The 23810-nt window shown below is 57.8% G+C and overlaps 4 protein-coding genes across 4 annotated transcripts; 3 read left to right on the top strand and 1 right to left on the bottom strand.

Moving 5' to 3' along the window:
- Positions 1 to 693: 693 nt before the first annotated feature.
- On the top strand, positions 694 to 4089 carry VOLCADRAFT_107594 (uncharacterized protein; the record flags this gene model as incomplete). Its single annotated transcript, XM_002957211.1, has 8 exons — positions 694 to 761; positions 954 to 1379; positions 1749 to 1891; positions 2082 to 2265; positions 2607 to 2743; positions 2921 to 3050; positions 3340 to 3560; positions 3909 to 4089. The coding sequence occupies exons 2-8, from the start codon at positions 1026 to 1028 to the stop codon at positions 4087 to 4089; spliced, it is 1350 nt and encodes a 449-aa protein (XP_002957257.1). The 5' UTR covers positions 694 to 761; positions 954 to 1025.
- A 3265-nt stretch (positions 4090 to 7354) lies between these two features.
- Positions 7355 to 9162, top strand: VOLCADRAFT_84037 (uncharacterized protein; the record flags this gene model as incomplete). The annotated part of the gene is made up of 4 exons (XM_002957210.1): positions 7355 to 7767; positions 8057 to 8300; positions 8602 to 8699; positions 8914 to 9162. The coding sequence occupies exons 1-4, from the start codon at positions 7534 to 7536 to the stop codon at positions 9160 to 9162; spliced, it is 825 nt and encodes a 274-aa protein (XP_002957256.1). The 5' UTR covers positions 7355 to 7533.
- Positions 9142 to 16241, bottom strand: VOLCADRAFT_107592 (uncharacterized protein; the record flags this gene model as incomplete). The annotated part of the gene is made up of 13 exons (XM_002957167.1): positions 9142 to 10306; positions 11251 to 11318; positions 11535 to 11600; positions 11692 to 11739; positions 11949 to 12121; positions 12534 to 12594; positions 12828 to 13225; positions 13393 to 13444; positions 14098 to 14196; positions 14941 to 15029; positions 15261 to 15389; positions 15550 to 15654; positions 16136 to 16241. The coding sequence occupies 13 exons, from the start codon at positions 16239 to 16241 to the stop codon at positions 10180 to 10182; spliced, it is 1521 nt and encodes a 506-aa protein (XP_002957213.1). The 3' UTR covers positions 9142 to 10179.
- A 558-nt stretch (positions 16242 to 16799) lies between these two features.
- VOLCADRAFT_98310 (uncharacterized protein) lies at positions 16800 to 18785 on the top strand (the record flags this gene model as incomplete). Its single annotated transcript, XM_002957209.1, has 5 exons — positions 16800 to 17115; positions 17307 to 17521; positions 18002 to 18118; positions 18446 to 18525; positions 18761 to 18785. 5 exons carry the CDS (start codon positions 16800 to 16802, stop codon positions 18783 to 18785), a joined length of 753 nt encoding a protein of 250 aa, XP_002957255.1.
- Positions 18786 to 23810: the final 5025 nt, after the last annotated feature.

Below are 23810 nucleotides of genomic sequence, written 5' to 3'. Positions count from 1 at the left end.
AACCAAAAGCCCCATAACGCCGAAGGCATGGGGGCGTCTAAGGTGAATGAAGACGTGGACTATGCGAGAACATCAACGCTTATGGTGACGTGTGGTCTTAGGACTTCCGTGACAAGAGATCTGTGCCCACTTCGCACCTAACTGTCCAACCTGAAGATGCGACGGCGTAAGCTGTCGAGTCTTAATGGACTCCAAACCAGGGAAATTGTGAAAGTACGTGTACTAGATCTCAGCTGCAGGCATGTTCGACATCCAATCGTGGACATAATGTGAGTGGGCCCCCCTTGATGGCTTGGTGCAGGGCCCCACAGAGACCGTGTGGAGCGGTCGGGACAGCTTGACCGGATGGAAAAAAATGCCCGCTGCCCGCCAGGACGGCCTGTGTCCCTTTTCTCCTATTAATGGATGGCGCAGTACAACTCAGCGTCCGCGGCAAAAAGCTTCAGGTCTTTTGGGCTGTCACGCGCCGACGGGCGTCACGCCTTTCCCTGGGCACCATCACTATCACTCGGCCTGAGATATTGATTCTCCGTTCTTGCCGGGAATTCGTGGCGTTGGCCGTGTTATCATGTTTCGGTTTCAAATATTTAAACCACGACACGACCTTGTGATCTTGCAAGGCCCAGAACGGCAGTGACGGAAGATAGAGGGCTAGGTTAGCGATGTAAATAGGATCACGGCGCAGAGGTGGAGGCAATTATCACACGCGATTGTTGATGGGGGAGATTGGAAGCAGTTCGCCGGGATAGTATCGAGTTAAGGTAGGGCTGCTGACAGCTCGAGGTTCACTCCTGTGCGAAGTTGTGCGTATTTTTTATTGATGAACGTCCAGCACGTGTATGATGCATTCGATATTTATGTCGATGCAAGCCATATTTCCGTACTTCAAGGTGTGGTTTTCACATATAAACAAGCCTCTCCTCTCCATAACCAATTGTTTGCGTAAACTGGAGACTTTCTACACATACTAAGACAAGGCTGGACAGCGACAACCGCCGCCGAAGGCCGCCTCGACAGCCGCGCTAATGGCCACTTACTACAATGGGGCTGAGCAGCCCCAGTTCAACAGCTTAGACGGCACCGTGCAAGGGGCACAATATGCTGCTAAGCCTACAAACCGCTCAAGCTCTTCAGTCCTCCAAGCGCTTAGCAAGGCGTGCGCAATTTTCTACTTCCTGTTGCTCACCGCTGTCGCGGTGATTGCTTTCATCCTTGGAGGCTATGCTACGGCCCGTGTTCGCTCCATTCACATCTCAGACGCCGTTCTGGTTTCCGACCCCAAAACCGCGCCTGCTGGATACTCAGTGTTCTCCCTGGGCACCGGTCTCGGCTACTGGAGCCCGGCCGCAGACATGATTCATGCGCGTAGCGATCATGGGGTAAGACGAATGGGATTATCTTGCCTAGCGCTTCAGGGGAAGGGGCTGAGGGCAGTATGGCCGATAGCTCCATCTTAGGAGAACCGCGTAACGGCCACCCAGTCGAGGCATGAATTCCTGACCCTATCAGGCAGTCTAATCACACTGCCGATATGCACTGCCGGTGCGTCGTTTTAAAACTAAGACTAGCTAACTATTGTCTCTTTAGTTTGTTCACTCGAAGTTTGCATGTGCCCTAACGAACCTACCACTGTGCGTGTCAACCCACGGTCGAGACCCCCAAATCCCCAACAACATGCAATACCAACGTGGCTATGGCTTTCACTCATATTTTTCCACCGCAATGGTATCTATGCAATATTTGTGCAGGTCATCTCGTACCAGAAGTACGCGTACCTGATCGGGGGATTGACCGCGTTTAACGGATCCAACGCCACGGTGCTTCGCTCTGTCGTCCAGTACGACACAGAAACGGGGTTAATGTACGAGATGAAGCCGCTGCCGGAGGCCAGGTACGGCAGATTCGTTAGGTCACTCGGCTGTCAGGCCCTGTGGGGTGGACGCCATGGCCTGTGGGGAGGCCATGGCGTCAACAAGACCTGATGCACACAGGGAACAAGGGCGCGAAACACACATGCGCCTCCCGGGCACCCCTTCCGCCCCTGTCCGCAAGCTTACCCGCCCCCTGGCAAAAATACGCAGGTACCGCTTCGCCTACGCGCAGCTCAACGGCCAAATCTACGTCATGGGCGGTAGCAGCGACGTGGAGAAGGGCACACCAACTAACACGGTGTTTGTGTACAACATTTCCGGCAACAGCTGGAGCCCCATTGGTCAGCTGCAGACACCCCGAGTAGACCCGTGTGGGGCCGCCGCTAACGGAAAGGTGCGTCGGTCTGCCTGGGCCCAGCGGACCCGGTGGTGCTCCTCAGATGGTGCGCATGTATGTATGTATCGCCTCCATAGGAGTTGGTGAGCCCCGCAGGGCATTTGAGTCCGTGTGGACCTGTCCTTAACAGAGGAATTTTGGGGATGGCGACATGGGTGGCAGGACAGTCAACTTGCTCGGTTTCCGCCGCTGCGTGACGGCAGCGAGCTCATGCAACACAATGGCAGTTTGGATGCGACTTGGGACTTGCGTCTTGTCTGGATACACAGTCTTTGCGCAAGCAGGGTCACATTGTTGACTTAGTCTCGGTTCCGCTGCGCTCTCCTTTGGCTCGCAAGGTGTATGTGTTTGGCGGCTATGATCTCGACGGCAATAGCCTCTCCACTGTGGAGGTCTGCGACCCAAGCACTGCCGCGGGCTCCGCGCCGGCCGTGTGCACGCAGCTCCCCGCCAGAAGCAACCTGCTGGACGCGCGGTAAGGCACAAGGGGAAGGTTAGGAGGAGGGACAAACCTTCGTGGAGGAGTTTCCCCTGCATGTGCACGTAGTGGTGTGTGTGTGTGTGTGTGACGATACGCGAATCCCCCTGTTCCTTGTTTCTGGCGCGCCGCTGTGCATTGTGCCGTCCTTGACTCCCCCTTGCTTCCCCACAGTGGCGACTGTCGAGCCGTGTCCATTGACAACATCATCTATGCGATGGGCGGTGCGCAGTGGTTTAACAACACAAAGCAGAACTGCACTGCGAACTGGGTCTACTGCTACAAGTTCCTCAACACTGTGGAGGTAGGTAGGCTCCGGATTCACAGCCTTGTGAACGCTTCCAGCATTGCCACGACAAGCCATGATGCCACATGGATTCGCACCTCTACCGTCGTCATCTCATCATCACCACCTCGCGTCCCACGAAGGATGGGATTGCGGGTGTCTGTGGACTAATCAACTTCTTTCTAGCTCCTCGATATGGTACCCACATCAAATGGCCATCTGGGTTCTTCTCTCCCAGAATTCCACACGGCCCCTAGAGGTCCATCTGGGTGCGACTCCACTCCCCTGCCTCGCATTGCCATCACAGGCCTTCAACCCTGCTACCGGTCAATGGAGCCCGCGTGCGCCCATGATTTCGAAACGCGGTGACTTTGGAATCGAGGCGCTGCCGGGCGGCCGCATTATTGTGGCGGGTGGAGAGCGGGGCAACGGTACCCAGAATTTCATGGCGATGTACGACGTGGAAGAGTACATTGTGCAGGATGACATTTGGGTGCAGAAGGCGCCGCTGCCGGAGGCCCGCTTTCGGTGAGAGCTGTTGGGATGTGTTGCGGCGCTGTTTATACAGTGTTGCTGTTGTGTAGTCAGGTGGGGACCACGATCCTGGCCGCAGCGCTGCGCTTTCACTCGGGACTCTCTTTTCTTTGGTTGGAACGCAGGGGTAGGCCGCTCCGTAGGTAACCGAGGCTCGTGCTCACACCTAGCAGTGAACCGACCCCGTCTATCATATAGCATCCAGTAACTTCCCCCAACCGAATTCTTATTCTTGTGTTCCCAAAGGGCGGCCAGAAGCTGTACTGCGCCGACATTTCGACCCATATTCACTGGGGCTTCCCGGTCCCGCCACCGCGTAACGTCCTTTTGATGATTTTGCAGGGATGATTTGGCGTATGTGTCCGGTCGGGTGTACGCCTTTGGCGGCACCCCCACATGTGACCTGATTGAGGGCGCTCCATGCAGCAAGCTGGCACTCAAGACTGTGTTTGCCTACTTTGACGTGGTGTACCCGCGACTGTACGCCTTCTTCAAGCCCGCCAACACGAACGCCAATTCTTAGTTGTCGTATGGCATCGTTTGGCGTAGCGTTTGAAGGGTTTATGGGTCGCTTGCTTGCTCCTCTTTTGACCTAGTGAAGCTGGAAAGGATGCAGAGGGGCGGAGTGGGATATCTTGATACATGCTTAATGCTCGTGTTTGTTGTCATGCTCTTAAATTTTTTTATCTGCGGTTTGGCAGTCGGTTGCCATGTTGCGGGTCTATGGGTACTACCTGGACTCTCGTGCTTCTCCAATGCGGTTGGATGGCGCATTCGGAGGGAGCGTTGTCGGACAGTTTGACGTGATGGACTGCGTCTAGTTATGCATTGTGTCTGCGGGCCTGGCTGCTCCTTCGCCAGAGGTGTCGTCAGGACATATAGTAGGACGGTGCGCTCTCGCTAGTTTTGCTCTTTGCCTTTGGTGTCTTTTTTTTGACGTTGTGCCTGCTGAATAGAACGGCGGGCAGGTGACTGCGATGTGAACCGCAGCGAATCGTGCTGTTGATGCTCTTTGCTAGTAGGCTAGTGGTGTGATGGAGGCCGTGGTATAGCAGGTGGCGGCAGTAAGGGCACGTGTTGGAGTGGCGTTCCTTGGTAGAGCCGTAGTAGCCCAGGCGTGGCCAGTAGATTGGACAAGTGACTGGCGGAAGCCAACTGGCGTCCCTCACGTAGTGGTGTTGGTTGCAAGCTGTTTCAGCGGGCTCCCCGTTTGCCGCGGCTGGTGGCGATATCGCCATGTGGATGGCGAATGCCTGCAGGCGCCATCCTCGCATATCTACGCAGGACGTTAGCTGTATGCAGGCATGCAGGTGCATGGAATGGAAAAGTCGGGCCTTACATGTGCGGCATTGGCGGAAGCGGTTCTCCGTCGCTTGCCGTTGTGTTGTTGTTGCGGGGTCCATGGCAAGCGTCCTACATGGTGGTGTGAGGAGTTGTAGGCGTGTGGCGGGTAGTTTGCAAATCATGTCGATGACAGCTTGGTCCTGACGTCATCAGCCTTCAGTATGAGGTTCATGGTGGAGCATTACTTCGTGGTATGATAAATGTGTGTGCTCTCCGGCAGTTGTTCGCTGCCAGTCTCGCTGTGCATTAATGCTATTGACAAGAAAAGAATTTGCATTTGTGCTTTGCTTTATTTTCCGCGTTGTTTGGCGTCCTCTGGTGGCGTCCTGTGCCTGGAGATATACCTACTGGTTGATGCCGCTTCTTGTGCGGAATGGTGATATGGTTGCCTGAATCTCCGGTTGGGGGAATAATGGCGCTAGCCTGCTGTCGTCCGGTCGAATCTCTCTCACTGGGATCCCTACCCATCTCTCCCAGGGGTGCGTACCCTGGCGGGGAGGTTGACGCGGTGGTGGGTGGGCGTGTGTGCTTGTTCCCAACATAGGTTCCCTTGTCTGGGTCCGCGACGAACTCATCTAGAGGACCAGGGAGGTACTCCACTTGCATCTATTCCTCCAAACCTATAAAGATTTGGCGGGTTGCGCCCCTCCAGGGATCAATATATATACATCGTTTGCTGCATTATTTTGCTGCACTGTGGCGGCTGCGAGGTCGAATCGGCGGATGTGCTACCCCCGAATGACCGCAGCGCGCTGGTCCTTGAGTGTACGGTTCACATGAATCTGTCTTCGTGCCAGCTCGGCGTTTCTTGAGCATCACTGTGTTGAACGGGTTCTGTTTTATCTATACCGCCTTTCGGGGATGTGGGTTCCTTAAGTGTTGAAAGGTTATGCCGCTTGCTTATTTCTGGAGCCAACCAGTTTAGCTTTCTAGGGGAATTCCTAGCTATACAGGCTTCTTTTAGAATCGCCGCCTGCGTGCCCTAGCCTGTGTTGATCTTGCCCGGGTCTTTTGCGAGGAGGAGGATCTAACTAGGCGACAACGTGTGACATGATCGTGTCCGCGCCTGGCTACAAGGCCGCCGCGCGTAGTGTGGCCTTAGCAGTTAGTGAGGTGGACAGGTTGGGCTTCATGGCGGTATGCGAAGGAAGGTCGATGTTGATGTATCCGGTGTTGACGCCATTTGTTTGATTGTGGAGGCCTCTGCTCCTGTTGGGGAGCCTTCAAAGCTTTTTTGACGCGATCACCCATGATGCGTGCTTTTGCTTCCGGCGTATGATGTTTGGCATAACATGGGAACTGAGTGGCTAGACCTCGTATAAAACTTATAGCTCCTTGTCCCACTTGCCCCCGGGTCCAGCCCTGCATTAACTTAACAGCAGGGGATCAGGAAAGCAGACCGCATTTGCCTTTGGTTATGACAACCCATAATGCAAAATGGGTAATAATTAGAAGACGAGTTGCAGGGAGGAGAACAGGCAACAGGAACCCTATGCTAGTGGAGACTTGGTGAAGCGGCAATTGACCTTGCTCTATAATACGACATTGGCTATGCATTCCCAGATGGTTGATGAAACCGTATTCACATCGCTAGCCTCAACAGCGTGGTAATTGGGCCAGCGACCAGAGTTCACCTTTGCCTGATTGCACTTCCTTCCCCCCTCCCGGGGAACAGCAAGCAAAGGCTTTGTATCAGGGATCGCGTCCCGACGACTTGCAAACGGTGGTATTCTGGAGTGGCGCACAGAATCCTTAAGCAGCACTCAACGGAACATCTTTACGTCGTGGTGCAAATGTTAAATATATTGACATCTTAACGACCTCCACAGCCCTTCATGACTTGCGGGCAAGCCAACTTGCGTGCGGGGGAACGGAGCCGTGCCAAGGAACGGAGCGTTAGAAAGTTGTCCAAAACTCTCCAAATCCATGGCATATAGCATTATTCTATATCAACAGGACATCGTAGCTGGATATAAAAAATGTTTGGTAATCATGAGGGGGCATGATGAACCAAATTGCATACCGTCCGGCAAGGAAATTAGTTCCCGTTCGGCTCGGCACAGCAGCCATCCTTTAAATATTCGAGCCTATGGCTTAATTTCAGGTAAACTGTTCCAACATGATTGCTTTCATCGTTGTACCCAATGATTCATTGCTGTTCACGGTGCTCGGTGGTTCACGGTGCTGCATACACGGTGTGTTCACGGTGCGTCGCATGACATAGGATTTCGTAGCAGGAAAAGGTTAAACTTAAAGCGGAAGCAAGCCGTTCATATACAGGTCCAGCACACAATTGCGCATGCAAGTCCGATTGGAAGTCGGTTACCGAGTTGGTTGCAAAGTACGGGGTCCGTTCAAACCCTAGGCGCGCTAACGAATGCAATTAGCCAACGAGTTCCGCCTTAGCCCAACCAGTAATTGATGTTCTCCTGACACAAAGGCGACGTGTCATAGGCTTTGTTGCTTGGGAGACGGCCCGACAGCTGCTCCCCTGTTTTCACCTGTTTCCACACCCTCTTACGCACCGCACATATAGGATTAAGGCTTAAGGAAGCCGCACACTGTCTTTCGTCGCCGCATTGTAGCAGGCGTCTGGACAGCCCTTTTCGGTGGCGGCGTTCCCATGCAGAACTCGACGAAAGGGCACCGACTGGCTCTGTCAACAACCGTGATGCATTCCCTGCTGTCTCGAACTCAAAATTTACGTTCATCATACCTTGCTAGTCTACTTCGTCAACGAATGCCGTCATGGCGTGCGCAAGCTGCCGAGCTGGGAACTGAGGCCTCAGCTGCTGTTCATAACACAAAATCCCCAAGGGATTCCATGGGAGAAATTCACCTTATCATGGGACCGATGGTGAGGCGCTTTCAGGGCCCCCAACCCCCCGATGCTGCCAGCCACCGCCTCCACCGCTTCCCCAGCCGCGTATTTGTGGGTCCCCTCCGAATACCTGCTTTCCCAAAATTTCCCATCGCCAGGTTGGGATGCACACCATCCCGCGGCAGAAGTCGTGTGTGCTGCTCCGCTTCAACTGCCCGTCTTTTCCCAGTTCCACAACACACGATGACTGATCCATCCATCCATCCATTCAATCACCCTCTCCCGCCCGCAACTCCCTTCCGCACCTCCCACGATCTTCGCTCAGTTCGCTGGTAAGACCACCCGGCTGCTCCAGCATGTTCGTGAGGCCCAGTCCGCGGGTCAGCGGGTGGTGGTCGTGAAGAGTGCGGTGGACACCCGCTACTCGACTGACCACGTGGTCACACACACCGGGGAGCGATTGCCCTGCATCAGCCTATCAAGGCTAGGCAGCCTCAGAGAACAGCTGGGTACGGCAGAGTACGATAAGGTCGATGTTGTGGCGGTGGACGAGGCTCAGTTCATTGATGGTGAGAAGGATGTTGATGAGGTTGGGCGGGTGGGCGGTTGCGTGTAGAAGCTTATTGGATCCCCGGCGGGGTTGTGTTGAGGCGTGTTTGTAAAGTGGTGGCTGTGAGTGCCGCACCGGGCCAAGATACAGATGCGCTTAACTTCCCCTTTTTGAAGCCCCCCCTAACGGCATCTTCCTCTGAAACTTCCTTCTCCTACACTTCCTGCTCTGGTCCGCCGTCAAGTTGGCGGTTTCCTTGGTTTTCCCAACCGCCCCCGCCCCTCCCTTCGTGCCTCCCGCCTTGCTGGTTGGCCACCCAGATCTGGTTGAGTCGGTGCTGCACACAGCGGAGAGGGACGGCAAGGTGGTCATTGTGGCGGGCCTGAACGGGGACTTCCGGAGGCAGCGTTTCGGGCAGGTGGGTGACCTAGTGGGCGTAGTCGGAAGCTGTCACATTTGGGGTTTGCGGTGGGGTGGCGAGGATGAGGGGCACGGGGGAAAGGGTAACGACGATGGCACAGACAGGACGTATGTTTTAGCACCTTGCATTTGCAAAACATGCTACGTGGGGTTTCTCCCCCCTCACCTTGTTTTCCCCCCATTTGCCCCTGCCCCCCCCCGCCGCTACACAGCTTCTGGAGCTGGTGCCCCTGGCTGACCGGGTCGATAAGTTGGAAGGGCGATGCAGCTTCTGCAACAAGCCCTCGCACTTCACACTCCGTATCGCCGCTAGCACCCGGCAGGCACTGGTGGGCGGAACTGAGAGTTACGCGCCGGTGTGCCGGCGGCACTACCGCGAGCTGCATGACGTGCGCAGTAACGGGGCGACGGGGACACAGCAGGCGGACGGGGAGGGAGAGGCGGTGCAGGTGCAGGCGTAGTGGATGGTGGGTCGTCGGCCGCAGTGGCAAGGAAGTGAGGAAATGTGGTGCAGATACGAGCAGTATAAAGGGTAGGTATAGAAGGTTATTGGCCAGGGGGGCCCTGAGGCGGGGCAGGGGGGGGGTTAGATGCTGGTGGCAGGTGCGCGGGGCGGTGAAGGTGGTCGCGGGAGCCTGCCCAGGAGTGGGTGTTGTAGATGCGCCCATTGGGATTGCAGTGGCCACTATTTTTAGGCGGCAAAGGGGAAAAAGTGCGGTGTGGCAGGCATGAGGCTGGTTGACGGAGGGGGGTGGATGGATGGATGGGTGGGCAGGAGAATATTTTTTGTTACAATTTTTGGGGACCTGGGGGCTGCCTCTTTACCTAACTATCGCTGTCTCTCTCTCTCTCTCTACATTGCACATTCGGAGACGCCCTAATAGTGGTTAGCGAGTATAGGTGTATGGGAGCAAAGTGGCGGGCCGAATGAAGGCGAATGTATGCAGCAATATCTCGAGGACTGTTTAAATGCCGGCTACACCGTTGTACGATATATATACATATAATACACATGCTGCGCATGGTGAGGCCGAGGAAGGTCATACGACAGGTGTTGGTTTTATACTGTTATGCGTACTCAGATCTGTCTGTTAGGCCCGAGTTTGAGGTGATGGATGTACGTACTACTTTCGGGCGGCTTGACTGTCTCAGGGCTGTACAAGGGTATAGAGAGGATTTGTTTTTCCTCGGTACCTCCGCGAACGCCCGTCGCCCACAGGAGTATTTATTTATATGCAACACGGGTAGGTGTGATGTGCCATGTGATGTGTGCCAGTCACCGAGGTATATGCGTTGGCCGTGTGCGCGTGGGGGGACGCACGTAAATTGGACGCCTTAAAATGCCGATAGGACCAGCAGAGCATATCATTGCGCCACCGACCCCTATAACTCCCTCATGCCGCGTAGACACAGTATACGATATGAGTAATGGATTGCAGTGGAACTGCCAAACTTTCCACCATGCCGTACTGCCGGCGCTAGTTCCCGGGTGTTTGCCGTTCCAGAAATGTTAATTGCACACGGGGAACCTGGTGCTGGTGCTTCGGAAGCTTGTCCTGCATGTCGATGCAAGAAGTCGCTATGAGCTCCCAATCTTGGACGCTTCTGCAAGCGGTGGACACATGACAGGTTAGGAAAACCTGCCCACCCCCTGGAAACCTCTCTCTCTTTCTCCCAAGCATGGCTGTGATAATCGCTCTTCGGCGCCCCACCGACCGGCGGCCGGACAGCTGTCCTGTCCTGTCTGTGAGGTCTACTCCTGGAGTGGACCTCCTCAATGTAGTAACCCAGCAGTTGCGGACGGTCACTGCCCACGTACGGCATTCGAGTGCGGAGCAGAGTACCGTCAATGAATCCCGCACTGCGGGATCCATTCGTTAAGTCCCCGAGGTACCCGAATCCCCTCCCCTCCACGCGGCATGGAAGGGGAAAGGGAGCCGCCTTCCCCGCGGGTCGGCCACGTTAACCACGGTGCCCCCCGTCACTTCGTCCAGCCAAGCAGCGCAGCGGACTGCACAGCTTCGCGACACCCACGCAACACCAGCACAGCAATACCGGCATCAGGATATTGCCCACGGATTTCCCTCCGACAGAAATTCACTGGCGGGCGTAACTCCTCACTCCTCCGCACGCACGCGAGCAAACGGAGCGCTTTTCCGCCACTGCAGCAACACAGGGGCGCCCACTACCCCACAGCCTAACATCCTGATCACCAGTACCCGGAGACCGCAAAACAGTAATTTCGGGGCAACCAAAATAAAGCAAACCAAATGACGGTGGCGGCATCCTTCCATTCCTTTCTTTTTTCGTCTCCTTCCAAACTGCCTTCCCACCGCCACCACAGAGCTTCATGGGCACCTCAGCCCAAACGTGACTCAGCTAACATAGCGGCAGCCCTGGGGAGATATCTACCTACCTAACTACCTTCACACCGGCCCACGTCATCACCTGACTCCCTACCCGGCGGCTGATCTGCAAGACCTAACGCCATCGCAAGACCCTCCACCAACTTAAATCCGCTATAACGGCTGTCGTACTTCATGTCGTACCTGCACGACAGTACAGCAGCACATGATAAGCCGGTTTTGGAAATGTCGGCCAGGGTGGCCCAGCGGATCTGGGCAAGGTTAGGGGTGGGGATGTATGCCATATGGGGGGCCCCCCGGCGCGCAGGTAAAGTCTTGGATGTTGTGGTGCGGGGCCCCCCACCCGGCCAGACGAGGAACGAGCTTTCACCAGCACCCAACCAACTCCCAACCAACTCACCAAAAGTTAACCGCTATCACGTATTCCTCCTCCTCTTCCTGTTGCTGTTGGTGCTCCTGCCTCTGACCTTGTCCGTTAGCAGCCGCACCACAGCCACGACCACGTCCACCGCTAGCAGTCGCCTCGTGGTCCGCTGGGGCGGGAGGGCAACGACCCGCCCCAGCGGCGGTGCTCCCCCTCCCCCTCCCCTGCTCCCCCCTCTCCTGGTCTGTGTACTGCTCCACCTGGTGGTACCACAGGGAGGGCAGGTAGAGCACCTCACCGGGGCCCACCTGGAGGGGGGGGCCGGCGGAGGGTGGGGGGAAGAGGGGAATCATACAGTGCAGATAGTGAAGACGAATCCCCTGCGTCTGAAGCGCCAATTGCCCGGAACCAAGAAGCTGCCCACCGGTGGGAAGAGGAGGGGGAGGAAGGTGGGGGAAGGGGGACAGCGCCCACATGCCGGAGGGAAGGTAATGTAACGCAACGTGGCGCAGCTCACCTCTACGATGAGGGGCGGACCTCCTGCGGTGGCCCATGGGTCGCTAAGACTGCTGTCACTGTCACTATCATTATCACTGCTATCGCCACTGCTGCCTGCCGGACTCCGGGCAGCGCCGCCGCCGTCCTCGAGCGGACCGAAGAACAGCAGCTGAGTCCTCCTCGTGACAGGATCTGCCGTATGAACCAGACGCGTCGTACAGCGCACGTACCGGAGTATACGGGATCAAAATCGGTGACTGGAAAACATAGCCACGTGTCGTACATATGCCATGAACATGCAGATGCGTCGTCCTCCATCCGAACGCAGGAGAACGTCTATCGTACACGACCCACACACACACAAGCATGGTGTCTAATGTGTGTTCAAGGGTAACCCACCTCAAGGCGTAACACGCACACACACACACACGCACACACACACACACACACACATGCATACCCCAAACAAGCCGGGCGACATGTCAGACCAACAAGCACTTGGCTACACGAACTCAGCTCCACGAAGAGTGTTACTTCGCTGACCCCTCCCCCCCTCCCCCCCTTCCCCCCTCCCCCCCTTCCCCCCCCCCCCTCACCCCCTCACCCCCTCCCGCACCCTGTACGGTGGTATCCACGGCACTCCACAGCACCTCGTCGCCTGGATCCTATGTACGGAAGGAGAAGTGAGGGTACGGCATGTATACGGTTGGAAGTTGGCCGTTGCGGGTTGTAGCTATGGATGTAGCTGAAACTGGCAGGTGACCACACCCTGCCGAGTGCCATGGCAACCCGGACACGAGCGTCCATCGCCCGGTGCGGAAGCCCTCCTGGCCACCCCGACCCCACACCGCGGCGGCTTTCCCTCCCCTCCCGCCACCCCTCCCGCCCCCCGCCCTACCTGCAGGACAGCCACAAGCCTGGTCGGGTCAGCAGCGGGCTGCTCCGAAACCGAGACCGCCCCCCTCCCCCCCTCCAACCTCCCAGGCACCGCCGTAACCCCCCCCAGGGCGCTGTTGTCATTGGCTGCGGAGCGGACAGGGGTGCTGACGGCAGGGGTGCTGGCGGCAGGGACAGTGGCGGCGTCTCGGAGGATGTGCGACGAGCTGCCGCCGCCGCCGTACATGCCGCCGGGCTGTGGCGACACCTCGCCGTACATGCCGCCGGGTGGGACGTCGCACCGCGGCATGTAGACGGCGGCGGGGCAACGAGTGAGGTACATTCGGTACACGTCACATGGCGGCAGCAACGTGAACAACTTGGTGCCCCGGATGACAGCGTAGAGGTTATCGTAATGGTCTGGGGGCCAGGGACGTGCCGGGTACGGCAGGCAGTACGGCCCTCAACCCTACCACAAACACACGCACTTACGGGCGTTAGGAGGGGGAACCGACGAATGGAAAGCCCCCATGCACATACACATACACGCACCCAGTGGGGGTCTGGGAGGGCCCTCCCGCTCTCACCTTTGTGGAAGGAGGTGGCGCTCCGGCCGTCCCCAATCCAGATGTTGGTCGCCTGCAGGGCAGGGGCCCGGCCGCCCGTCCCCGGGAGGTCCCGACATACGTACAGGCATACGCACAGACAGACAGACAGACAAACACCGTATTGGTGGCCACGACGTGAGTGCGTAGCAAGAGGGAGCCCCGTATGTATGTGAGGGAATACACGTCGTGTGTCAGTCTGTCGGTCTGTCAGTCTGTCGGTCTTTCAACCCAGTCCATCCGTCAGTCAGTCAGTCAATGTGCCAGTCAGGCCCCCAGAGGTCCCCAAGGCAGCTGACTACGTGGCTTCAAGAGAACGACTCAGGGGGGTATCACCCGGCCCCCTCCTCCCCCCCCTTCCCCCCCACTGTGCGGCTCAACACCGAATGGCAACCGGCCCTTAATCCCAATCAAACCCAACAAAGCGAACTGGAGCTTAGGGGAGTGAGAGAGAGAGAGGGGTAACTTCCCAACCCCCCCCGAGTCACACCGGTTACACCGGCTCGCTCAAGATGTGGCCAGGAAGGCCCGGGGCCCATCAGCGGGGGTGTCGGACACGGGGCCGCCAGGCGGCCTAACCCCGCCAGCCCCCTTCGACTATCCGTCTATCGCTGGTATGTATTTGCTTTAATCGTCAGTGGTTCGTCGCCCCGTCCCTCCCTCCCCCCCCATTTCCCCAAACCTCACCTCGGGGGGCCCCCCGAACACTTCCTCCGCCCAGGGTATTCCGGGCCCTATGTCGCCCAGCAGTAGCCCCAGCTCCTCACTCAGATTGCTGTTCTGGTGCTGAGCGACATACATACATACATACATACATACATACATACACGCGTACATTACATACAAATAAATCAGCGGACAAACCCACAACGCAAAACATGGAGACAGGATAGCATGACAGGCAAGTACGCGGATACAGTTTTGCAGGGACCCCAGATGGATGTAGCTGCCGTACTTGGTTTGATTAGCACATTAGCAATGATTAGCACACGGCGCACGCAGCTTTGCACATCTGACATACACGTCCATGCCGTACCTGCATATACGGCACCTCTCGCGGTGTCCCGGACTTGGTATCTGACCTCTCTGCAGCCCTGCTCGCCTTTGGTATGTGTACGTATGTACGTATGTACGTACGTGCATGTGTGCCGGGGCGATCGGTGCGGTAGCCCAATACCACCACCACCACCACCACCACCACCGCAGGCCGGGCCCAGGGTGGGCGGGTGTGGTGGCACCCATGTCAGTGCGAGCGCGTGTGTGTGTTTCAGGAGAGCAGCATCAGTCGTCACAGCATCTCCCGTTGCACCAAGGATCCAGAAAAGGAAACAAGACACGAAACGACAACTAAAATAACATCATCATCATCATCATCATCATCATCATCAGCAGCAGCAGCAGCAGCAGCAGCGGCAGCACACCACCATTGCAGGTCGGTACATGTGTTGTCCACACAAACCCTAGGATCACTGAGAGGCACATTCTAGAATCCCTAGGAGTACCGCAGGCCCCCTCCCACCCCCCTCCCACCCTCATCAAGTGGAAGAACTGCCGAAGGGTCATGCGCCGCTGGTGGGGGGTCACAAACCAGCGACGGAGCTCGCCCGTGGCGGGGTCAGCTGGCCGGGGGGAACAAGGGGCAGCAGGGGCAGCAGGTGCGGAAGAGAGAGGGTTTGAAGTTGGGAAGGTATGGGGGCCTGGTGCGATTGCCTAGTGGCAGGGGGGTTGAAAGAAGGGAAGGGAGCAAAAAGTCTTTGGAAGCATCTCATCTGCGTGCAAGGCTATGGGTTCGGGAAGAGCGTGTCCCCGCACTCACACCCCCGCGCGGGACCCCAGCGAGCTCGTCTTACTAACGGTCGTAATTGCATCCCCTCTGCCGTTGGGCGTTACGTCAACCGTCACAACCGTCTCCCCCGCGGGATGTGACTCCAGGTAGCGCTCCCCCCACAACGTCATGGCGGGCCAGCAACTGATAGCTCCTGAGGGGTGTGGGTGTGCGGAGGCCCCATTTAGACGGGAAGCTAGCGAGAGTTAGGAAAGGGTTACAGGAATGATTTATTTGTACAGCTCCGTACAGCTCCAGACCCAGTGGGCGGGTTTCTTCCTCCCCCCCCCCCCCACACACACACGCACACGCACCCGTAATGACCACGGGCTTGTTCCTCTGGACGTATTCCGTCGCGAACCTCAGGGGAGTCAGATCCAGGAGATCCACGCGGTCCACGGAGCGACCCAGATCCAGATCTGTACGGCATGGTGCAGTCAGTTGGGGGTCCAGGGAGGGTGTGGGAAGCGACTGGAGGTTTTTTGTGTACGTGTCGATGTGTGTGTATGTGTCGATGTGTGTGTGTGTGTGTTTAGCATGTTCGGGGTATTGCGTACGGGCCCCCGTGTACGTTCCTTCCTGCCCCCGAGGGAAGTATCGTGTTTTAATGCATGGCTGCGCTGATGCTCTTGATGCTGGGGATGGTGTGGGCGGCAAGAGGAGGCCCGGAAGAAGAGCTCCCCTAGGTGCAGGGGAAGGTGGGGATTCTACATGTTTTGTGCATGTGTGTGCATGGGGGTTTTAGGGGGCCCCATGTCTGGAGGATGGAACGTGGGTGAGCGGGTTGGGGGATTAGGCGCGAAGGAAGCTTGGAGGGAGGTGGTAGCCGCACGTTCTTCATGGCGTGGAAAGCAAGTGTCTCAACTGGGGCGAAAGCAAAAGTGGGGGAGTGGAACTTACCTCTGACCTCGCGAGACGCCTGCTGTAAGAGACGCAGTATTTGGGAGGCGGGTACGATTGGAGCTGCGACAGCTGCAGCTGGCGGAGTCGCGTCCACCGACAGCATGGTGTGAAAGACTATTTAGAATGCTCGGGTAAGATGTGAAAGACGTTTTCGCGCTTGGCTTTGCGCATGGACGGTATCCCGATGTTGACACAGGCAACTAGGAGGGCCCGAAAATTGGTATGAAATAGTTGGGTTGTTTATTTGCTTATACAAATGGCTTTAAAAATAGGAGGCTTCACCGTGCATTTGTTTTTTGCGCACGTCGCATCCGCACGGCGTCGCACAAACTTCCTGTCGGCGGCTCCGAAACGCTGCGCCGGAAGACACCGCCAGAGAAACAACATATTCTCCAAATGCATACGTCCGTACACAATTCCATCCAGCTGTCAGACTTTGTGTAACTTTAATTTCAGATAATGCCCTGAAGACAAGAGCAGCGAACGACGGTGTTTTCTCGTTTAAGCAAATTATCTCGTAATTATCCAAGCGTATATTATGGGACGCCCGTTCATTTTATACGACGAACCTAGCTTGAGCGGCTCATCGCCATCGTCGAGCGCCTACCAAACGTTTGACATATGGGCTGAAGCCGCAAGGAAAGCTTTGGATGAAACTGATATGCTGGACGAACGCGTGGACAGCTCTAGCCCCGCTGTCACAGCAATCTTGGAATATCTCTTTTCCAAACGCCGCATCGCCTTCCTGCCAATCTGTGAGCCCGTTCCACCAGGGGGGTTGGGATTGTTTGAGAGCAAAATTGGCGGACTTCCTTACCTCCTACCATCAGAGTCATGGCCGTGCAACGATGACGCGAGTTTGACCCACTTGTGGCAGCTTCGTGTGAGCGAGCTCCCAGCCGCCGTGCAGCACGCCCTGGGGTACAGCCGGGGTCTCATGCAGGTCTTTCTTACCGATAGCATATATGCGGAGGATGGTAAGAATTGGAGGGCAAACTGCACAACTGGGGAATGGGGCTTGCTCGTGTTTGCGGCACCTACATATCTCCCTCGGCTTACGTATGACGGCTTATCACGCCTTCTATTCGTGCTATCTCCGCAATGGCAATCCAAAATGCCACCACCCAAAAATAACCTTAACCTACCCCTCGCGTCTTCGTGACGGCAGGGACATGGTACCTGGTTCGAGTGCTGGACGAGGGGCAGCTCGTATACCGGGACGCGTCTGAGATCGTGGCCCCGCCCCACGTGGACGTCTTGGCCGAGCGGCGCATCACGTCCTACCGTTTTACGTACGACTTCCCGCACGTGGATGATGCGTTTGAGAGCATGCCGCAGGGTTTGGACCGGGATCTAGCTATGGACGTCCTGGATGTCCTGCAGGTGAGCAGGTTGGGGTGTTGGTAGAAGGGTGTTGCCGGGGGAGGGAGACGCTTCACCTTCGCCGGTGTGTAGGTGGGCAGGTTGCAAAAGTGGGCAACAAGTACGATGGCGGTAGGTCACGTTGATTGTACGACGGCACTAAGGCCTCTTGAGTTGACGCTGCAACTGTCAAGCCCCAAGCCAGAGCAGAACCGGCCATCCGTAGCTACTATAGTACCAGGGGGCCCAGTCATATCAGAACTTCCCCTTGCCACATTCCGTTGGGGGCATCACGCGCACATGGCTGCAATGCACCTACCGCAACACACGTGGGGGCACATATACCCCCGCGTGTGTGTACCTAGGTAAAACGCTATTGCATCGTGCATTGCTCGAAAACCTGCAGACTGCAGAGGACCACATTTCCTCCTTGGCGCATTACGATGGAGTTTAACGGGGGAGGTTGCGGGGGGGTCGGACACGGTCCGTGTCATTGCGCAGGATCGCAAGCTGTACGACACGGTTGAGGGCAACAAGCTGCTGGGCTGGCCTCGCTGGTTCCAGGGTGCCGAGTGGCGGCTGACGGAAGGGGGAGAGGCCTACATGCAGCTGGTGCAGGTGGGTGGCCGCCTGGCCGGCTGGCCGCGTGAGTGGGTGCAGAGTGGGGCGTAGGAGAGGGAGGAAGGAACGTGAAGGAGGGCAGAGGGAAGGAAACAGCCAGTCGGTGTCAGCGTGAGCGCCAAAAGTAGTGACATAGTCTGTGCATTTCTCGGTGTGTAACAACTGGACTGGTGAAGTGGGTCGCGGTCACTTTTGTGTTCTATCGCTCGCGCGGGGGCCGCGTCCGGTGGTCCCGTCCAGACCCGGTTGGTGCCAACCCTTCATGCAGCCTCTTCACCGGGTGCCTCCTCCCCCCCGTGGGTTTTCGGTTTTCGGGCTCCGCAGATTGAGGACTCGGTGGTGCCCTTCCAAGTTGGCCCACAAGGCACCTTGCTGCTGCAGCGGCACCCCACAGACCGCCACCGGTGGGACCTCAGCTGGGCATGTATGTGATGTGGTGGAGCGGGGAGGGCGGGGCGCAAGGTCACCAGGACAGCCCCCGCTGGGCTGCGAGCTGCAGCAAGCCACGTACAGCCAGTCCCAGCTGCCGCAACAGGAGGTCGTCTTCGGCGCTCAGTGGGCGGGGCGGGGGGAGCACCTTGCCGTGAGACACACATACACACACCCCTGAGGCCCTGAGGCCGAACCTGCCCTTGAGAGGTCAACAGAGGACCGCAGTCGCTGACGATGACATGGATGCAGCTACTGCTCCAGGGTGGCAGCCTGGCAACGCAAGCGGGGTTGAGCGTGGGGCTAAGTAAGTAAGGGCTTGCGGGCCCTTTGGATTTATTTTTCAAAGGGCCAGTATTTCAGTTTTAGTGGGAGCTGACGGCGGAAGTTTGTGGCTGGCTGGTGGAATGGACGCCCGGCCCCAAGCTTGCCAGTCATATTGCCCAAAGTCCCCCATGAACAACAACTCATCGGTCACAGAGTTGTAAGCATGTGGCCAGGAAGCCCCCCACGAGTCAGCCTGAGCAGCGGCGCACGTTCGGGGCTCGGTTCGCCGGGAGCGGCGCGGTCTCCGACACCACCTACTCAGTGCGTTCGGGACCCTGCTAGCTCAAGGCTGGTCGTTAGATGAGCGGTGGTAGACCGGGGAACTGATCGGAGCTAATTGGTCGTACATTCGAATAACACGTAGCGGCAGGGACGCGTTTCCTCTTTCCTCGCAATATGTCAAACGGGTTATTGGGTGTGTACATGAAGACTTTGCTCGTGATTTCTTCTTCATATTGAAGCGTTTGAAGCAGAGCATCCGTGCGGTGGCTTGACGATTTAGACCATCAGCTTTTGCTCATCGGCACGTGGGCTGTAGCTTACTGGCTGCCGGCCCTTTGAAGTCCCACTCCCTTCGTTCGTGCGTCCGGGCGGTTGCGTGAGGTCCACTAGGTGCGGTCGCAAGGACAAAAGCACACTTAGTGTAGGTGGTGTGGTTCATGCAAGATTGGAGATGCCTACCAGGTACGGGCCCTTTTGTCCAGGGGGTCATTGGGACAGCTATTTGTCTTGCCTCGCCCCACGGACAGAAAGGTTGAGGCTTGGAACGTTTGGTTCACAGTTTCTCTTGGTCCTGGTTATGACTCTGGGTGCACTGCGGCTTATGGTGCGATGCTTCCAGGGCAGGTGTTTAGCGCAAAGACAAAGCCGACGGGGGAAGTGAGCGCTGCGAGGGTGTGCTTTACTTTGTACACAGACACGTGCGTTGCGGTGCTTTACCGATGATGGGCGGAGGCGCGCAGGCGGGGTTCCGCTGGTGGACATATTTGCCGTTGTGTGTTGCCCGAAATGGGTTTCTGGCGGGAAGATTGCTCGAGTCACCGGGTGCCAGATGCTGCAGTCTGGACTGCACTACATCGCCCGTGTATTTGCTGGTGGATGATGAGCAGCAACTGGTTGGCAAGCTTTTTCTTTTTCTTAGGCTCGCATTTCGGTTTGGCTGGGAATGGCTTCACTCCGACTGCGCGTGGAGACTTCTCATCGTGATTCTCGTCGACAAGAAGTCGTATGAAATACGGTGTATTCGTTTGATATCGCGCTCTCAGCACAAAACGGCCACAACTTCCATTTCGCATGCGGAAGGCTGGTCTCATTACAGTTGACGTTGCCCTCTGGCTGCGCTGTGGATTGCGGGTGCGGCAATCATGTGGGACTGTGACAGGCCTGATCTAAGATTGGGGTTGGGGCCTTAGGCGGGCTCCATATGACCGACCCCGACGAGGGACGCTCTGCAGCAAGTGGTGGTGCAGATGATCGTGAGCGCGGTCTATATGGAGGCTATATGGAGGGACCAGAGGCATAGGGCCAAAGAATTCGAGCTGGCATGTCTTATCGAGGCCCCGGCGCTTGTGGTGATGCGCTCTCACATCCGGGTATCTACATGGTGGCGGTCGTGAACCGGGACCGCGACCGTGCGGGCCCAGAGGTATACGAATCAAAACAAAGTTTCTCATATCGACGGGTCCTATGCGATCGAAGCGGCGATGAATGCACGGCCGCCAGACACAGGTATGTTGGCTGCACATCTTCCAAAGCTATACACACAAGATAACCACCCGGACGCGCAATCCTTCAAGTCTACATTCCGCCGTGACACCAGTGCACGGTTCCGTGTTCCACATCCTTGCGCGGTAAACCCTTTACTCCCCCCGCTACCCGGTGTTCTAATCGTAACCCCTCTATTTGAAAAAGTGCCAAGACCGCCATGTCGACACACCCTATGATGACGTCGTCCCAACACGGTACCATGCACCCCGCCAACAAAAGCAAGGCACCGCCCAAGTCGAACAAATGACCAAATACGTTCATGCCTTTACCACGGGTATGCTCAATTCGAAACGTTGCGGAGCCCCGTGGCAAGACGGAGGGCCACATGCACTGGAGCTATCGGTCTACGTAAGGTTCCTAGCCCCTCTGCCTTAGATAAGGCCGAGTACTCCAGGTGAAATCCGTTGTAATTAAGGCCACCCCCCCGTCCGGGCAGTGTCAGCGATGCTTCAGGACGAAGGTAGGAGTCCGCACTGGGGGAAGATAAAAACCTTAAGGTGCTCCCTGTCATAAAATCATGTAGAACTGCAACCGGCGGCAACCCATCAACCTGAGGGGTCTTCAACGGTCCTGATCTCTTCAGTGACGGCAACGACAGCAACAGCCGTGTCCAACACCGCTTCACGTCTGCCCTATCTATATGGATCGATAAGGTGTTTCATTTGGACCCTACTCTTCGAATGATTCCGAACGATCACTCATATGCGGGATCCCCCGGCCTGCCGCGCTTGCCTGGTCGATACCCCGCTGCCGCCCCCCGGCCACCCCCGCCAGCGCGCCGGCCGCCACCGCCCCCACCGCCACGCTCGTCGTCCTCATCCGAGTCAAACCCCTCGCCCCCGGCGCTGTCGCCGCCGTCCGATGCCGAGTCGTACGTCGCTGCCACCGCCGCCGTGGTCTTTCGCCGCCGCCGCGCGCGCTGCTGCCTGCCCTCGCCGCCGGCTCCGCCGCCGCCCCCACCAGCAAGGCCAACCGCCTCCAACTCTGACAGCCACTGCGCAGCGGCCTGCTCGCCCAGCTTGTACACGCGTGAGCTCTTGTTGTTGTATGTACGGCAGTTCTCCCAGATCTGCTCCACATCAGCCAATAGCTCACCAAAATCCTGTCAACGGAGGGCGAGGGAGGACGAAGCCCCCAGGACGAATTTCACATCGTACTACTACGCGTCCAGCTGTGAAGACCGCAAGTATTCCCGCTACTTTTGTTGACTCCACAATTACACCTTGCCCAACGAGCAAGGCAATGAAGAAGCACTGCAGAGACCCCTATCTCAATTGTATTCAAACACTTCGGAGTGCTTTACTGCCCGCAGCCTCCAAAAACTATCTCTGCTTCGGAAAGCATGGAAGCATGGCTATGTACGTACATGTATAGGTTGTCAAGCTGCAAGGTCCGTCTACAACACCGAGCCCAGCTCCCCTTCCCCCCTCCTCCCCTTGAGGATCGCCACCTTCCGCGCCACACCCACCGATGCCCCTTACCGCATATGCCCCTTGCCGCAGCCTGGCCGTCACCGAAGACAAGTCCATCGGTCGCGTAACCACATCCAGGTACCCGGGCGCCTCCGCCGGATCCACCGGCTTCAGAAACAGCGCCGCCACTCGGTTGCTCATCAGCCGCTTCAGGGCCACCTCCGCACTGGCCTGCCACGGACCGCCACCACCGCCGCCGCGGGCGGCAGCAGCTCCGCCGCCGCCGCTGCGGCGAGACGGCCCTGAACCGGGCCACTCGTGCGGCTCATGGTGGGAGGAGGTAGCGGCAGTGGCGGCGGCCTGCTGCGCGACCAGCTTGGCGGCCCCGGCGGTGGCAGCTGGGAGACCGGCGGGTACGGCCAGCCTCTGCCACGTGCGGTTGAAGGCGGACCGGCAGTGCTCCGCGTCCGCGACAATGGACGAGCCGGGTTGGTTGTAGCGGCGGCAGTTGGACCAGACCAGTCGCACGTCATCGAGCAGCACCGTGGGACCGGGGCCCGTGTAGCGACCGGCCTCCAAGTCCCGGGCGATGGTGCCCAGATCAATCGGGCGAGACACAATCTGCAGCCGGTGTGGCGAAAAAGTTGAGAACGTGCATATGGATGTGGGGGAACCAGGGCTTTTGGAGTCAGGGCGCAGCATAAGCCCCTCCACCCACCCCCGGGTGGCTGGGTAGAGGCAGAGGACCTGGCGCATTGACCTGGGAAGAAAAGTGATCGTAGAGCCTCAAGAGCCCAAATTAGGGTCCCCGAAACCCCCCCGGCAACAAAGCGAGGGCCCCCTCCGTACTTTGGTATAGCCCGGCAGCTCGTCCACATTCACCGGCTCCGAAAACGCAGCGGCACGTGGGTCACGCAGCAGCGTCCGCAGTATGCCTAGCGCCAGTGGTTCCCAGGTCTCGGCTGGCGGCACGGAGCCGGACGGCAACGACGACGGTGCGCCAGCGGCTGCCGCCGCCGCTGGCGGCCTGCGGCCGCCTGGCCGCGGAGCGGCCCTCCCCACCAAGGGCTCCTCCTCACCCTCGTCGCTGCCGAGCCGAGGATTCTGGCCTGCGCCCTGGCGCGGAGGCCGCCGCGACGGCAGCGGCGCAGCCACTGCCGCCACGTCGTCCGCCCCAGCACCGCCGTCCTCATACTCCCGGAGCTGCGCGTCCGACGGGAAGCCAGCCCCCGGCGGTAACGGCAGGCCGTTGGAACGCCAGGCAGCGGCGAAGGCGGTGATCAGTTGGTCGGCGCGGCGCAGGATGGGCGAGCCAGGTGGATGGTAGCGACGGCAATTCGCAGCGATGAGCGCTACGTCGGTGGCGACGGCAGTGCAGGAGGCGTAGGCACCTCTGCGGAGGTTGGTAAGCACCGTCGACAGGTCCATGGGTCGGGACACCAGGTCCAGATAGTTGGGGCTCTGCAGCGTGAGGGGAGGGGAGGGGAGGAGGGAAGGGGAGGGAGGGAAAGACGAACCACGTGAACGAGTGAAGCTGCTGCTAAGGAAAGAGTGTACAGGAAGCAGAACTGACCAGTAGGCGGTTTTGATGCTGGGAAGGAGGGCGGCAACACAGGGCGCGGAGAGGGGGGAGGGTTGGGGCGGGTCGACCTAGCGCAAGAAAGCGTCGAATCAGAGGCCAGCGGGTCGACTGAGAGGTTCAGGAAAGCAAAAGCATCCACGGCGCTCGGGGAGGTGAGGCAAGGACGGTGCGC

Source organism: Volvox carteri (assembly GCF_000143455.1).
Source record: "Volvox carteri f. nagariensis unplaced genomic scaffold VOLCAscaffold_70, whole genome shotgun sequence".
In the NCBI taxonomy this organism is placed as follows: domain Eukaryota; kingdom Viridiplantae; phylum Chlorophyta; class Chlorophyceae; order Chlamydomonadales; family Volvocaceae; genus Volvox; species Volvox carteri.
Note: the sequence above shows the minus strand (reverse complement) of the source record. Positions and strands in the feature narration are given on the sequence as shown.